We start from the raw sequence: 12,873 nt of genomic DNA, 5'->3' as shown, positions 1-12,873 counted from the left end.
GACGCTCCCGGCCTGCCTCGCGCGACGCGGCGCCGGAAGTGAGTGAGCATTTCCGGTGGCCATCCCCGCGGCGCTGACACCTCCGAAGTGCGGCTGTCCCAGGGTCTTCCTGCCGTCATGAAGGACGTACCTGGCTTTCTGCAGCAGAGCCAGAGCTCCGGGCCCGGCCAGGCCGCCGTGTGGCACCGTCTGGAGGAGCTCTACACGAAGAAGTGAGCGCCCAGCCGAGGGGCCCCGGGCCCCAGTGCTGGGAGAGCGAGGGGGCTGCCGGGGAGGGGCGGGACCTTGTGGACTGAGGGTGCCCAGACCCGTGTGGGGAGAGTGGGGGCAGGCTAGGCCGGGGAGGTGCGCCGAGGAGCCCGGGGCGGCAAGGCTGTGGAGGAGGACGGAGTGACAGCCCCCGAGGACTGAGGAGCAGAGCCATAGGCACAGTGTTGGGGCCTAGGGTTCCCTGCCTTCCTGACTCAGGGGCTGGGACTTGGGTTTCTGAACTCCCTTCCCCTGCTCTTATGAAAAGGGTTCAGGGCTTTGAAGGCTTTCCGCCCTTGATTCCAGTCAAACAAGCAAACACCGTTTCAGGGTCAGGCTGCCATCCGTGCCGAATAACAGATCCTGGTGTCTTGCACTTGCCCCGTATAGTCGACGGCCTCCGTGCCGTTTCTCAGCGGTCTGCAGCGGATAAACCGGAAACAAGTGCACTTTTAGTTTTTTCCCCTTTTGATTCTGCAAGTGGTTACACTCTGCTTTCAGCCGCTTCTCCCCATTGTGCCATTGCACTTCATCTTGGGCTTTGTGCCCCTAAGAAGAGCTCTGAGTTTGAGTTTTATAACGAGATGAGTTTTATGACAAATTCTCTGTTGCTCAGCACTGACCTCTTAAGTGGCTAGAATAATTTGCTAGCATTGTTCCACAGGAGAGCACACTTGCTGTGATAACTTCCCTGTTAAGAACCCTAGCGTTGAGCATAATGCCTTTTACGTAGAAAATGAATACATGTTTGCATGATGTTCAGTGGCCTTCTGCTATTAGCGTTTTTGAGAGAAAATTCTTAGTGTTTGGCAAATAATTGCACTTTGTATTTTTCAAAGCTTTTTTTTTTCTTTTTTTCCTTTTTTTGTGCATTCTTAAAAATTAGAGTTTGGTTTCGAATGTACTGTCGTTTTTCCAGAGGGTTTATTGATTTGCCCATTTGCTTTTTAATTTTTTTTAAGTTTATTTATTTTGAGAGAGAGAGAGAACACAAGCGGGGGAGGAACAGAGGGAGAATCCCAAGCAGGCTCTGCATTGTCAGCACAGAGCCCAATGTGATGCTTGAACTCACGAACCCTGAGATCATGACCTGAGCCGAAATCCAGAGTCGGACGCTTAATCAGCTGAGCCACCCAGGTGCCCTTCAGTTGCCCATTTAATCCTTCATTCATCCCATTTACAGGGGAGGAAACAATTTCACCTAAACTCCTTCCCTGAGATGCTCAACTACTTAGTAGAAGAGCCAGGATTTCAGCTTATATATGTGTGATCCCAAATTCTTGTTTTCAGTCAAAGCTCACAATAACTCTTTGAGGTAATCTAAGATATTCTCCAGGGTGACATCACCATTGAACAGCAGAACCAAGAGAGGAACTCAGGTTTAGTAGCATCTGTGTTAGCTGTCTTCCTGTTACAAATAGAAACCAGTTAATATGTGTTATGTGATAGGACCATCAAGGCTGAAGGTGTCTGTGACTGGATATTGGTTCATAGGTCTTAAGAGCCTTATGTTTTTCAGGTTGTGGCATCAACTGACACTTCAGGTGCTTGATTTTGTGCAGGACCCATGCTTTGCCCAAGGAGATGGCCTCATTAAGGTAAATGATCTGCCATGCTAGGTCAGACTATGTAAACTTGCTCAAGGACTTTTAAAAATAATAGGTGGGCTTTGTAGTAATAACACACTATAACTATTCAGCAGTCACTGTACGTCGGGTAGTCTCATAAGGACTTTGTACGTTTACTCGTTTATTCCTCCTGACAACTTGGGAGATAATCCTACTTACTTGATGTAGAAGCTAACACTAAGGGATTGAGTAATTTGCCAGATATCACAGCTAACAAGTGGTAGAAGAGGCTTCAAACGCAGTCTCGCTTCTTCTGAAATCCCAGCTTAAAATGCCGTCTTATAGCATAGCATGCCCTGTATCTTACTGTGCTTTTGGAAACTTATTCAGAAATAGAAAGTTCCGAATCATTTGGGGGTAGGGTAGGACGTAGTGGAAGATAACCGCAGGAATCTTACGGGTAACGGTTGATTGCACCTCTTCCTCCACTCCCACTGATTCTGCTTGCTTGCCCAGAGGCTTTCTCTTGGGTAGTGTGGAAGATCGAGCCCCTTTCCTGCTTCACTTGGAGGTGGGGAGGTTTGGGGGGAATCCTCTGTAGTGTAGCACTTTTAGCATTTGACAACAGAAAAAGGAAAGAAAAATATTCTCTGCCCCAGCCTTCCCCACACTCCCTGACAAACCCCCACCAGTTGTTCACTGGTAGTTTCTTCCTCTTGGAAATCTCTCGCTGACATCTTTCTCTTTGATGCCTTTCTCTTGGATTCTGAAAGAATCCGAGATTTACGCCTGCATGGAAACCAAAAGGTAGTTCGTGATAACTTGAGTTATTTGCCCTGGATACATTACTTTATATGTGTTTACAGTGAAGCTTACCACCTTCTTACTCCACGACTGGGGATCTAAAGATTTTCCTGTGTTTTATATCTGCCAATTGGACATTTTACTACTCAAAGGAACTTATATTCATCTGTAAACCTAAAGATTTTGCTGGGCATTCTGTCTTCTGGATTATGTGGAAAAAATGATAAATTAGAGCTATCTTACAATTTGTTTCCTAAGGTTCGATATCATAGCAATGGACATTCATGATTATTCCTCTCCAACCTTTGCTTTCTTGTCTTTAAATCACTTTCTACCCGGAGCAAAATATTTCCTCAACCCCATGGTAACGTAACACTTAGGTCAGCAGATTTGAGTTTACTATTTCAGTGGGCAAGTAAACCTTTAAAAATTGTTGGGACCCAGCCCAGCTAATTTTCAGAGAGCTAGTATTCATGAATTTGCAGTCACCAGTAGTAATTTTGAGTTTCTTTTTTCTTTGGAGGGGTTTGTGGTTTAGGTGATTCCATAAATTAAAATGGGTATCAGAAAAGTTGAAAATACTCTCTTATTGGAGAAGATATCTTTAAAATAGTCCTTTGTAATGAAAAAGCCATTTTATTTAGATGGCTCTTTGCTGGGTGCCAGATTTGAATAACTCACTGGCTGCTTCAGGGACATTTCCCACCCACACACACATACCCCCCGCACCAGGTTTTATTGAGAAATAATTGGCATATTGCTCTTTATTATTAAGGTATACAACGTGATGATTTGGTATATGTTTATATGGAAAATAACCACAGTGAGTCTACTAAACATCCATCTCACACTTTTTTTCTCCTTGTGATGACATTTTTTAAGTTTATTTACTTTGAGAGCGAGAGAGCACAAACGAGGAAGGGGCAGAAAGAGGGAGAGAACCCCACGCAGGCTGCATGCTATCAGCACACAGCCTGACACGGGGCTCGATTCCACAAACTGTGAGATCAAGACCTAAGCCAAAATCGAGAGTTAGATGCTCAACCTGCTGAGCCACCCAGGCACCCCATGTGATGGCTGCTGTTGTGATCTGCTTTTCTTAGTAACTTTCAAACGTACAACACAGTGTTATTAACTATAGTTACAATACTATAAGTTATATCCCCAGGAATTCTCTTATAACTGGAAGTTTGTACCTTTTGACCACCTTCACACCCATTTCTTGCACCCCCCGACCCCCTGCCTCTGTCAACCACCAATCTGTTCTCTATCTATGAGGTCAGTTTTTTAATATTCCACTTAGAAGTGGGTCATACAGTATTTGTCTCTAATTTATTTCACTAAGCAAAACACCCTCCAGTTTCATTCATGTTGTCACAAATGGCAGGATTTCCTTCTTTTTATGGCTGAATAATATCCCACAGTGTGTGGGCATATACCCACATTTTCTTTCACGGGGACATTTCCATCTTTCTGTCTTCATAACCCAGAGGAACTGTGGACTCTACTTATCCAAGTTGACCTCATCTTGAGGCTCCCTCTTCCCACTTTGCCCACATGGGGTGCTCCGTTTGCCCAGTTACCCAGCCATAGATAGCTCAGAAGTCATTTAGCTCCCCTTCCCTGTGACCAGCAAACCTCTCAGACCCTCTGTCCACCCTAACTGCCGTTGCTCCCTCACTCTGTTCCCTCCCTCCCCCCGCCTTCCCCCCAGTCTTGTTATAAAGCAGAAGTGTGATCGTGTGTTTCCACTGGTTCAGGTTTGACCTCAGGGCAAGGACAAGCCCCAGTGCCTTCCATTCTGTGTCCATCAGAGTGCTGCTAACACATGCGCAGTGTTTTCTTCAGTGCTTCTACACGTTTGTTCCTGCTGGAATGTTCTCCCAACTGCCTCCTCCCCCGTACCAAATCCGTTCACCTGTCTAACTGCTCTTCCTTCCCTAAAACTCAGTTATCACCATTTCTGGAATAACTTTTGGAACCTCTCCTTTGGGTCGGTCCGCCTGTGTGCTGTTTTTTTCCTCGCTTGTAAACTCACAGTATTGCCAGTTCTTTGTTTACGAGTCTGCTCTCCTCAGCCAGAAATCCTTGAAAGCCTGTCTTTTATTTTACATATTCTGTGTTTGCAGTACCTGGCAAAAGGTCTGAGTAAGTGATCAAGTGTTTGCTGAATGGCTTGTAAATTTGGCAATATAGCCTAAAATCTTCTAAAATCTGAAAGTTAGTGAATCTTTTAAACAGATAGTTTGTTTTGCTTAGAGTACTTTGGAGAAAGAATATAGGAATTGGTCTTTATGAGATCCTTATAGGTCAGGTATCTAATGCCAAAAAAAAAAGCACAGCTGTCTTCAGTAATCCATTCGTGATTAATAAGCCCAAATATGGGTCTCCTATCAACTCGCAAACATTTCTGCAACGCCTGCTATATGGTGGGCATTTTGGTTGTTTGATTTTGCAGAATGAAAGACATCCTGTAATTACTCTGCATGTTTTGGTTCCACAGCTTTATGAAAACTTCATCAGTGAATTTGAACACAGGTAAAATACCTTTGTCAGTTTTTGACTTTGAACATGGAAACATTGATACTACTGACACTCAAAAACCGGTGGTTTTTATTTCAGGGTGAATCCTTTGTCCCTGGTAGAAATCATTCTTCATGTAGTTAGACAGATGACTGGTGAGTCTGACTTTATTTCATAAAGGAGCAGATCCAAGTGGTAATTCAAATTATTTTGAAATGTAAGTTAATTGAACTTTTACATTTTGATAGAAAATACCAGATTCTAAGTTAGGTTTTTATTATATTTATGGTCTAACCGTAAAGGTTATCCTACCTAAGTGTCCTCACTGGTAGGAACCGGTCTCTAAAGATACTATGATGGTGGTTCTTCTGACATTGTTCTGCCTTTTCTAGATCCCAACGTGGCTCTTACTTTTCTGGAAAAGACTCGTGAAAAGGTAAATGTGAAGCCTGGGCCAAGACTTTTAGAATACGTGTGACTTACAGCTTGTGTCTGTGGTCGCTGTGCACACCTTTTAGAGACTACTGTGTCTCTGATCATGTCAGTTAAGCCAGTACGCAGATGGCCTTGCTTTGTTAGTCTCCTGCCCACACTTCTCAGGTCCTTTTGTTTCTGACGTCTTCAGGTGAAAAGCAGTGATGAGGCAGTGATCCTGTGTAAAACCGCAATCGGAGCTCTGAAATTAAACATCGGGGACCTACAGGTTACAAAGGTAAGGTTGCCATAAGAGATTCCCTTGGGTTTAAAAAGTTGTTTAGAAGGGCACCAGGGTGGCTCAGTCGGTTGAGCGTCCGACTTGGGCTCAGGTCTCATGGTTCGTGAGTCTGAGCCCCACATCGGGCTGTCTGCTAAAAGCACGGAGCCTGCTTTGGATCCTCTGTCTCCCTCTCTTTCTGTCCCTGCTGTGCTCACCTTCTCTCAAAAATTAATAAACATTTAAAATAAATAAATAAAAAGTTGTTTGGAGCTATAGGAGAAAAATCCTTTTTTTCCATTTTAACTTTTAAAGTAACTTTAAATTCTAGAAAAGTTGCAAAAATAGCACGAAGAACTTTCCTATACCCCTCCCTCACACTCCCATTGTGGACATTTCACTTCTTTGCCCTATTACTCTGTGTGTGTAGTTTTTGTTTTTCAAAACTATTGAGGGTAACTTGCTGGTACGAGGCCTGTTCCCCTTGAAAGAGCACTGTCCTGGGTGAGCACAGCCGTCAGCAGGACGCATCCAGACAGCCTCAGACTGTCCCCGGCACCCAGGTTCTCACTATCCGGGTGTCGGCCCACTTACCATGACAGGTCATATCGTACGCTGCTCCTCCACCCTCTCTGCCTCCTCATCATTGTTAAGTTTCCCGTCTCTTTTTTATTTTAATTTTAGTGCAATTTGGGAGACAGATGTGGATAGGAGTGGCAGTAAGACCAACTTATGTTGTCAGTCCTCTTTGTTGAACCAGAGACTACATGTGTTTATTTTGGTCTTGGTTTGGGGTTTTTTGGTAACCACAATATTAAAGAAAATATCAGGGTAAGTGTTAATGTTCTCATTGCCCTAAAATAATACTACTTATTGTTTCTTTTTTTTTTTAATTTTTTTTCAATGTTTATTTATTATTGAGAGACAGAGAGTGAGCAGGGGAGGGGCAGAGAGAGAGGGAGACACAGAATCTGAAGCAGGTTCCAGGCTCTGAGCTGTCAGCACAGAGCCCGATGCGGGGCTCGAACCCACGAGCCACCAGATTGTGACCTGAGCCGAAGTCGGAGGCTTAACCGACTGAGCCACCCAGGTGTCTCTGTACTTACTGTTTCTTATTCCTGCCCAGTCCTAGCCTGCATTCATACTTACTACATTTTGCTTGGAAATATTTAAGGCATGTTGAAATCCATAAAGTACTATAAAGAATGCTGTCGTGGGCATCCACGTGCCCTGCCCAGCCAGGGAGTGAAGCAACCTGGGAATGGAGCTGCTGGGCCCCCGTGCACGCTCCTGCACCAGCAGTGCTCCCGCACACGTGCTTGGTGTTCCTCGTACTTGTGTGTTTCCTGATGCTCACTAGATGGGGATGTGCAGGTCTAAGTGATGTGTAGTATTGTTTTCAGTTGGTGGCTCAGTGTGAGGTTTGAGTCATCGTGTTGGTGCCTGGGACCAGTTCGTTTTTACTGTTTGGTATCTCACTGTGTAACTGTCTCATAGCCTGCATATCCAGTCTCCTTCCTATGGAAGGGATTCAAGGTTCTCTTTTCTACTGCGAATAGTGATGTTAATTATCAGCATTTCTATGCCTGGTTCCTTGTGTACATGGGCAGAATCTCACCGGGACATATGCCTGGAGGTGAGGCTACAGGTATAAGGTGTATACCCTCCACTTTTACTAGATGTTGCCAAACTTTTCTCCAAGATAGCTCGCACTCCCCTAGCACCGTATGAGCACTTGCAGAGCTCCGTATTTTCGACACTTGGTATTTTCAGACCACTTAATTCTCGGCGATCTGATGGAGGTGAAATGCCATCTCATTGGGGGTTTAATTTGCATTTCTTGATTGCTGGTAGTTTATTGACCACTCCATTCATGTCTCCACTTCTGTAAATTGCCATTAACATCTTTTCTTTTGCTCATTTTTTCTGTGTTGCTTGCCACTTGTTGTTTTGTAAGAGTTCTTTATATAACTTTGGCCATATGCCCTCGTGGGTTTCGCGTGCAGTAAATATCTTTTCCCAGTCTATAGCTTGTCTTTGTTCTTTTTTCTGTGTTTTAGGTGAACTGAAGTTTTCCATTTTAATGTACTCAAATCTATCGATCTTTGTGGCTTATGCTTTTCATCTCGTCATACATTTCTTTAAAAATGTCTTAAGTTACAAAGAAAGGTAATCTTGTTTCCTGCATGTAGGAGACAATTGAAGACGTTGAAGAGATGCTCAACAACCTCCCTGGCGTGACATCAGTTCACAGTCGTTTCTACGATCTCTCTAGTAAATACTATCAAACAATCGGAAACCACGCATCCTACTACAAAGATGCTCTGCGGTTTCTAGGCTGTGTCGACATCAAGGATCTTCCAGGTAACATGGGGCCGTTAGAGTCCGTGTCGTGGGAGCTCACTCTCGGGGCGTGGTAGCAGGCCTCAGAAATTCCTCCAGTGTATCTATCCCTCGTTGAGGAAAGCCCACGTGGTGATAGGCTGGAAAGAGCCATGAGAGCGTTAGTTTTTACAGGTGTCTGCCTTCAGCGTTGAGTTGAGATGAGCCTGCACCCTATAGCCCTTCACCGCCCCTTCCCCAGTCTTCCCGGCTCTCTGAGTCAGAGGCCTTGGTGAGAAGTGCAGCAATGCAAGTCCCTCGACCCCTACAGCACGAAGGGCGCGCTGCCACCCTGTACCTGAGAGTCGTGTTCCAAAAACCGCACAAGACCCAGGGGAATAACTTACTTACGAAAATCACTCGCAAAGCAAAATGAACAATGAGTTTTGGGAAAAGTGCGAGGAGTATGTGTTTAAAGAAGAAATTTGAGCCTCTTGGGTGTTTCTCACAGTACACCATTGAAGCTGTGGAGACCAGCGACGCCTAAAGATGTTAGTGCAGTTTTTAGATGCAGTTCCTGCAGCTCAAGAAAAATATATTGGAAAGCACAGCTAATGTGGTCAAGAGAATAGGGAGTTGTTGTATGGGAAAGGAAGATTGTAGTCTGAAAAGAGGCTGAATGAGGGGACTTTAAGATAAATGAGAGGTATCACTTCCATAGGAAACAAGAGGCATAAGGAACCTGCTACTCCAGGAAGTAGATGAGCTGAAAATGTAAATCGATTCACTTATTTAAGTAGAAATAAGTGAATGAATGTCTTTCCCACAAAACCTGTGTATGCGGTTCCAGGTATAACTTGAGTTGATACGGTACTTTAAAAGAGACGACTAACGTTAAGGCTTTGTGATATAACCATTACAGGGAATGGTTTCTTTACTTTTTCATGAGAGTTTTAAAGCCAAGCAGGACTGATTCTTGTAACTGGGGTGTCACTGGAGATGTGTTGTTGCCGTAGTGTCTGAGCAGCAGGAGAGAGCTTTCACGCTGGGACTAGCAGGACTTCTTGGCGAGGGAGTTTTTAACTTTGGAGAACTCGTAAGTGGACCCTGGTCACAGATTTCTTAACAAGGGGGAGACTGATTTCTTTGCCAGCTAACTGTCTCGTCCTCACAGCTCATGCACCCCGTGCTGGAATCACTGAGGAACACCGACCGCCAGTGGCTGATTGACACCCTTTATGCCTTTAACAGTGGCAACGTAGAGAGATTCCAGACCCTGAAGACCTCGTGGGGCCAGCAGGTCAGCCATGGGAAGGACAGCTGAGCACTCCTACATGCTCCTGGCTCTCCTTCCTTGCGTCTGTTTATTTAACAGATGTTGACTTGCACCTTCTACACGCCAGCCGCTGGGGAGACGGGAGACTAAGACGAGCCAGATGATTAAGCAGATGGTTAAGTGGCTAGTTAGAGTAGTAACTCAGCTACTCTGATAGAATAGGGGAGTGTCATCTGGGCGAAAGGGCTATCACAGAGGACTGCCCCGAAGAAGCCACGCTCTGTGTCTGACCTTAGGTGTGAGTGGAATTTAGCCAAGGGAAGAATATGAGAAGAGTATATTCAGCAGAGGAAAAGGAAGCTTTTAGCATGTTGCTGAATTGCAGTAGGGTATGTGAGGCTCAAGTGAGTGAATGATGAGAGTCGGGGAGAGCCCAGGGTGAGGGAAGGCAGGACGGTCTGCGCAGGGCAGAAGCAGTTGATGGGAGGAAGGGGTCAGTGCAGGGGATGGCGGGGCAGTCAATGCAGAGGAAAAGAGGTAGCAGGGGAGAGGGCGCCGGGCAAGGATTGGAGCCTCTGGGAGGTGTGAATTAGGGAGGAGAGGTGTTTAACAAGGACCTGAGCTTTAATAGTAAGTTTATTCTTTTTCAAATGAAACTGTGAGAAGCAAAATTACTAAAATGTTCATAGTGATAGGGATCATGGTTGTATTACTGTTCCGTACTTTTCTAAAGCTTCAGTTTTCTCAAAGTTCAAAATAAACTTGTAGAATTCACACATAACAGAGCCGAGTAGATACAAACGGACTGTGAAGAGGCAGAAAGCAAGTCCAGTCGATCCTAACTGTAGTCTGTATTTTGATCTCTGAAAGAAAAAATTGTGCCGCTTGGAAAGAAAGATGGCTAGCCGTAGAAAGTTAAGAAAACTAGAGCCGTGTGCCTGCGGCACCTGTCTAGGTAGCAAGAGCCCATCTGGGGCGAGTGGGCTCTTTCTGAAGAGCCTGACCTGTCCAGTTCCCTGCTGGCTCTGCCTGTGTTGGGGTGTGAGTTCCTAAATGTTTGAATCCGGTAACCCCTTCTCCTTTCTTGTCTCTGTGCTCAGCAGTGACCTGTGACCTACCTGTAGGGTGACTACAGGTCACGCAGAGGGCATGGTTCTCATGATAAGGCCGGTTTTCATTATAAATTAATAACCTGCTCTTTCAGTTCAGAGCAAGCCCCTGGAGCGTAAGGAGTGTGTTCCTCAGAGGCTCCCCTTACACAGAGCTGACGGAGCAGGCAGTACACTTGGACCTGCTCAGGCACAGGATGGGTCCTTCCCTGCCTTTCTTTGTGCCAAGTCACCTGGTGTCTGTAAACCAGGTGCCCCCTGGTGTCTGTAAACCTCGTAAATGCCTTGTGTGGGAGCATGACATTTCCGGGGTGCACCTTCTAATGGTTTCCTAAGAAAAGTGAGCCTCCGTGATCTTCAGCGTAAGGTGTTTGGACCTGCAAAGATTCTTTGTGTTCGCTCTGTTGTAGAATTTCAAAGCCCAGGTTGGGTAACTGATGCTTTCTACTTTACAGCCTGACTTGGCAGCCAATGAAGCCCAGCTTCTGAGGAAAATTCAGCTGTTGTGCCTCATGGAGGTAAGCAGGCTGTGTGAACGACTGCCGTAAGCTAAGTGTGGAAAGCGTGTTCTTAATGAGATACACAACTAACATAAAGGAAGAGTTTAGTGTGTGGTTCACTAATAAGATCTAGGTTTTCAGAGCAAGTATTGACAAAAACGTTCCTATCAATCAGTTCTCTGACAATTTCTATTTGGAAAAGTAGTTAACAAGCAAAAATTTTTTTTCAGATGACTTTCACACGACCTGCCAATCACAGACAACTCACTTTTGAAGAAATTGCCAAAAGTGCTAAAATCACCGTGAACGAGGTACAGGTTGTTGGACTCAGGATGGTCCAGTGGTACAGCTGCTACCTGGACGGGTCAGGGCTCCTGTGAGCACGGCTCCCTACACTCCAGACCACAAAAGACAGTATCTTGTTCCCCCATATTTCAGGGCCGGCTGGTGTGTACTCGCAGGCCTCGGGGTGTCTTACACGAGCCCCTCTCTGCACAGGTGGAGTTGCTGGTGATGAAGGCGCTCTCAGTGGGGCTGGTGAAAGGCAGTATTGATGAAGTGGATAAGCGGGTTCACATGACCTGGGTGCAGCCCCGCGTGTTGGATTTGCAACAGGTAATGTGATTGGAATACATAGTTCACCTTTGTGGGTGTTTTGGATTGTGTCTGTGCTGTCTTAGTTTCGCTTGGATGGCAGCCATTTAGGAAGAAAGCGGTATTGACAAAGGGATTTCAGAGAATATCTTACTGCTGTAGGGACTGAGGGTTTTTCAAAGAACCTAATTTAGTGCAAGCCTGGGGTTTGAACCCTGCACTTAAAAGCTTATCGTAATAACAGGGCTGGTTGTGCTGATGCTGCCTTTTAATCCTCAAATTGGTGCTCTGATCAAATGCGTTCCTAGTTCTGTGGTTTGAGCTCAGATCCATCTTGTTCGTATTTGCTTTAAATTTAATCCTGTGGATTTCCTCTATTCTTGCCTGTTTTCTTTCATGCAAGTTTTTTTTAATGTCCTGGTGATAAGAACTGACTGGGATAAGCCCGTCTCACGTAGCCCACTCCCCCAGCTTCGATGCCCTGTTTATTAGTGCTGCCCTAAAGAACTGGCTGGAAACGTACAGCTGCCCCATCGGGTGCTGTGATTCCCAAGTGTCCTAACACTGTGTGGTCCTGGTTTGCCTCAGATCGCGGGCATGAAGGACCGCCTGGAGTTCTGGTGCACCGACGTCAGGAGCATGGAGATGCTGGTGGAGCACCAGGCCCACGACATCCTCACCTAGCGCCCCCACCTGGCCCGTGTGTGGCAGCTGAGGCCATCTGCATTTAATGGGGGTGGGGGGTGGGGTTGTGTTTCTGGAACGGGAACTGTTCTTCCTGCTGTGAGAACAGGACTGTCACCGATGGGGTGCACGGCCACAGATAGAAGCCTCCTTTGTGGAGGTCTCCTGTAGCCCGCAGTGGGGAGGGGTCACCAGTCTCTGGTGACCAGGCAGGCGCGAGCGTGCACGTGCCCCGAGGAGCGAGAAGGCGCCACCCTGAGTGCGTGGGGACACCACTCAGAAGTTCGTCTCCATCCCATCCACCTGTGTGAATATCTCTGGTGTCGTTTGAGAATGTTCCTGTAATAAACGCACTTGTTTTGTCCTTTTTGTGGTTCTCTTTTCCTCGGTCTTAGCTTTGATGTCAAGCCTGGGCCTGGAGAGATTAAAACGCGGGAGATGGGAGATAGGGCTCGGTGGGGAGTGGGCCTCGGCCCCCCCACTCCTGCCCTGGGCAAGGGGCGTCTCTGCACACACAGGGCACAGGGCAGAGCCAGGTGCAGAGGGCTGT

General features: G+C 46.1%; 1 protein-coding gene across 2 annotated transcripts; it reads left to right on the top strand.

Moving 5' to 3' along the window:
* Positions 1-37: 37 nt before the first annotated feature.
* Positions 38-12,687, top strand: PSMD13 (proteasome 26S subunit, non-ATPase 13). Of its 2 annotated transcripts, none has more exons than XM_045039793.1 (13): positions 38-212; positions 1,769-1,847; positions 5,080-5,159; positions 5,244-5,299; positions 5,537-5,580; positions 5,770-5,856; positions 8,031-8,202; positions 9,177-9,256; positions 9,335-9,460; positions 11,001-11,063; positions 11,276-11,356; positions 11,544-11,660; positions 12,228-12,687. In XM_045039793.1, exons 1-13 carry the CDS (start codon positions 118-120, stop codon positions 12,321-12,323), a joined length of 1,176 nt encoding a protein of 391 aa, XP_044895728.1. In that variant the 5' UTR covers positions 38-117; the 3' UTR covers positions 12,324-12,687. The 2 variants fall into 2 exon arrangements, with proteins under 2 accessions (XP_044895728.1, XP_003993868.1); XM_003993819.6 differs by having other exon boundaries at positions 39-212; positions 5,125-5,159.
* The last annotated feature ends 186 nt before the right edge of the window (positions 12,688-12,873 follow it).

This window comes from Felis catus, chromosome D1, assembly GCF_018350175.1.
Source record: "Felis catus isolate Fca126 chromosome D1, F.catus_Fca126_mat1.0, whole genome shotgun sequence".
Classification (NCBI taxonomy): Eukaryota; Metazoa; Chordata; class Mammalia; order Carnivora; family Felidae; genus Felis; species Felis catus.
Note: the sequence above shows the minus strand (reverse complement) of the source record. Positions and strands in the feature narration are given on the sequence as shown.

Excerpts from the sequence above, each read along its gene's own strand:
- PSMD13 (XM_045039793.1), top strand. The coding sequence starts at position 118 with ATGAAGGACGTACCTGGCTTTCTGCAGCAGAGCCAGAGCTCCGGGCCC. Across the intron at positions 5,160-5,243 it reads ATCAGTGAATTTGAACACAG|GGTGAATCCTTTGTCCCTGG; the intron begins GTAAAATACCTT and ends TTTTTATTTCAG. Across the intron at positions 11,064-11,275 it reads AGCTGTTGTGCCTCATGGAG|ATGACTTTCACACGACCTGC; the intron begins GTAAGCAGGCTG and ends ATTTTTTTTCAG.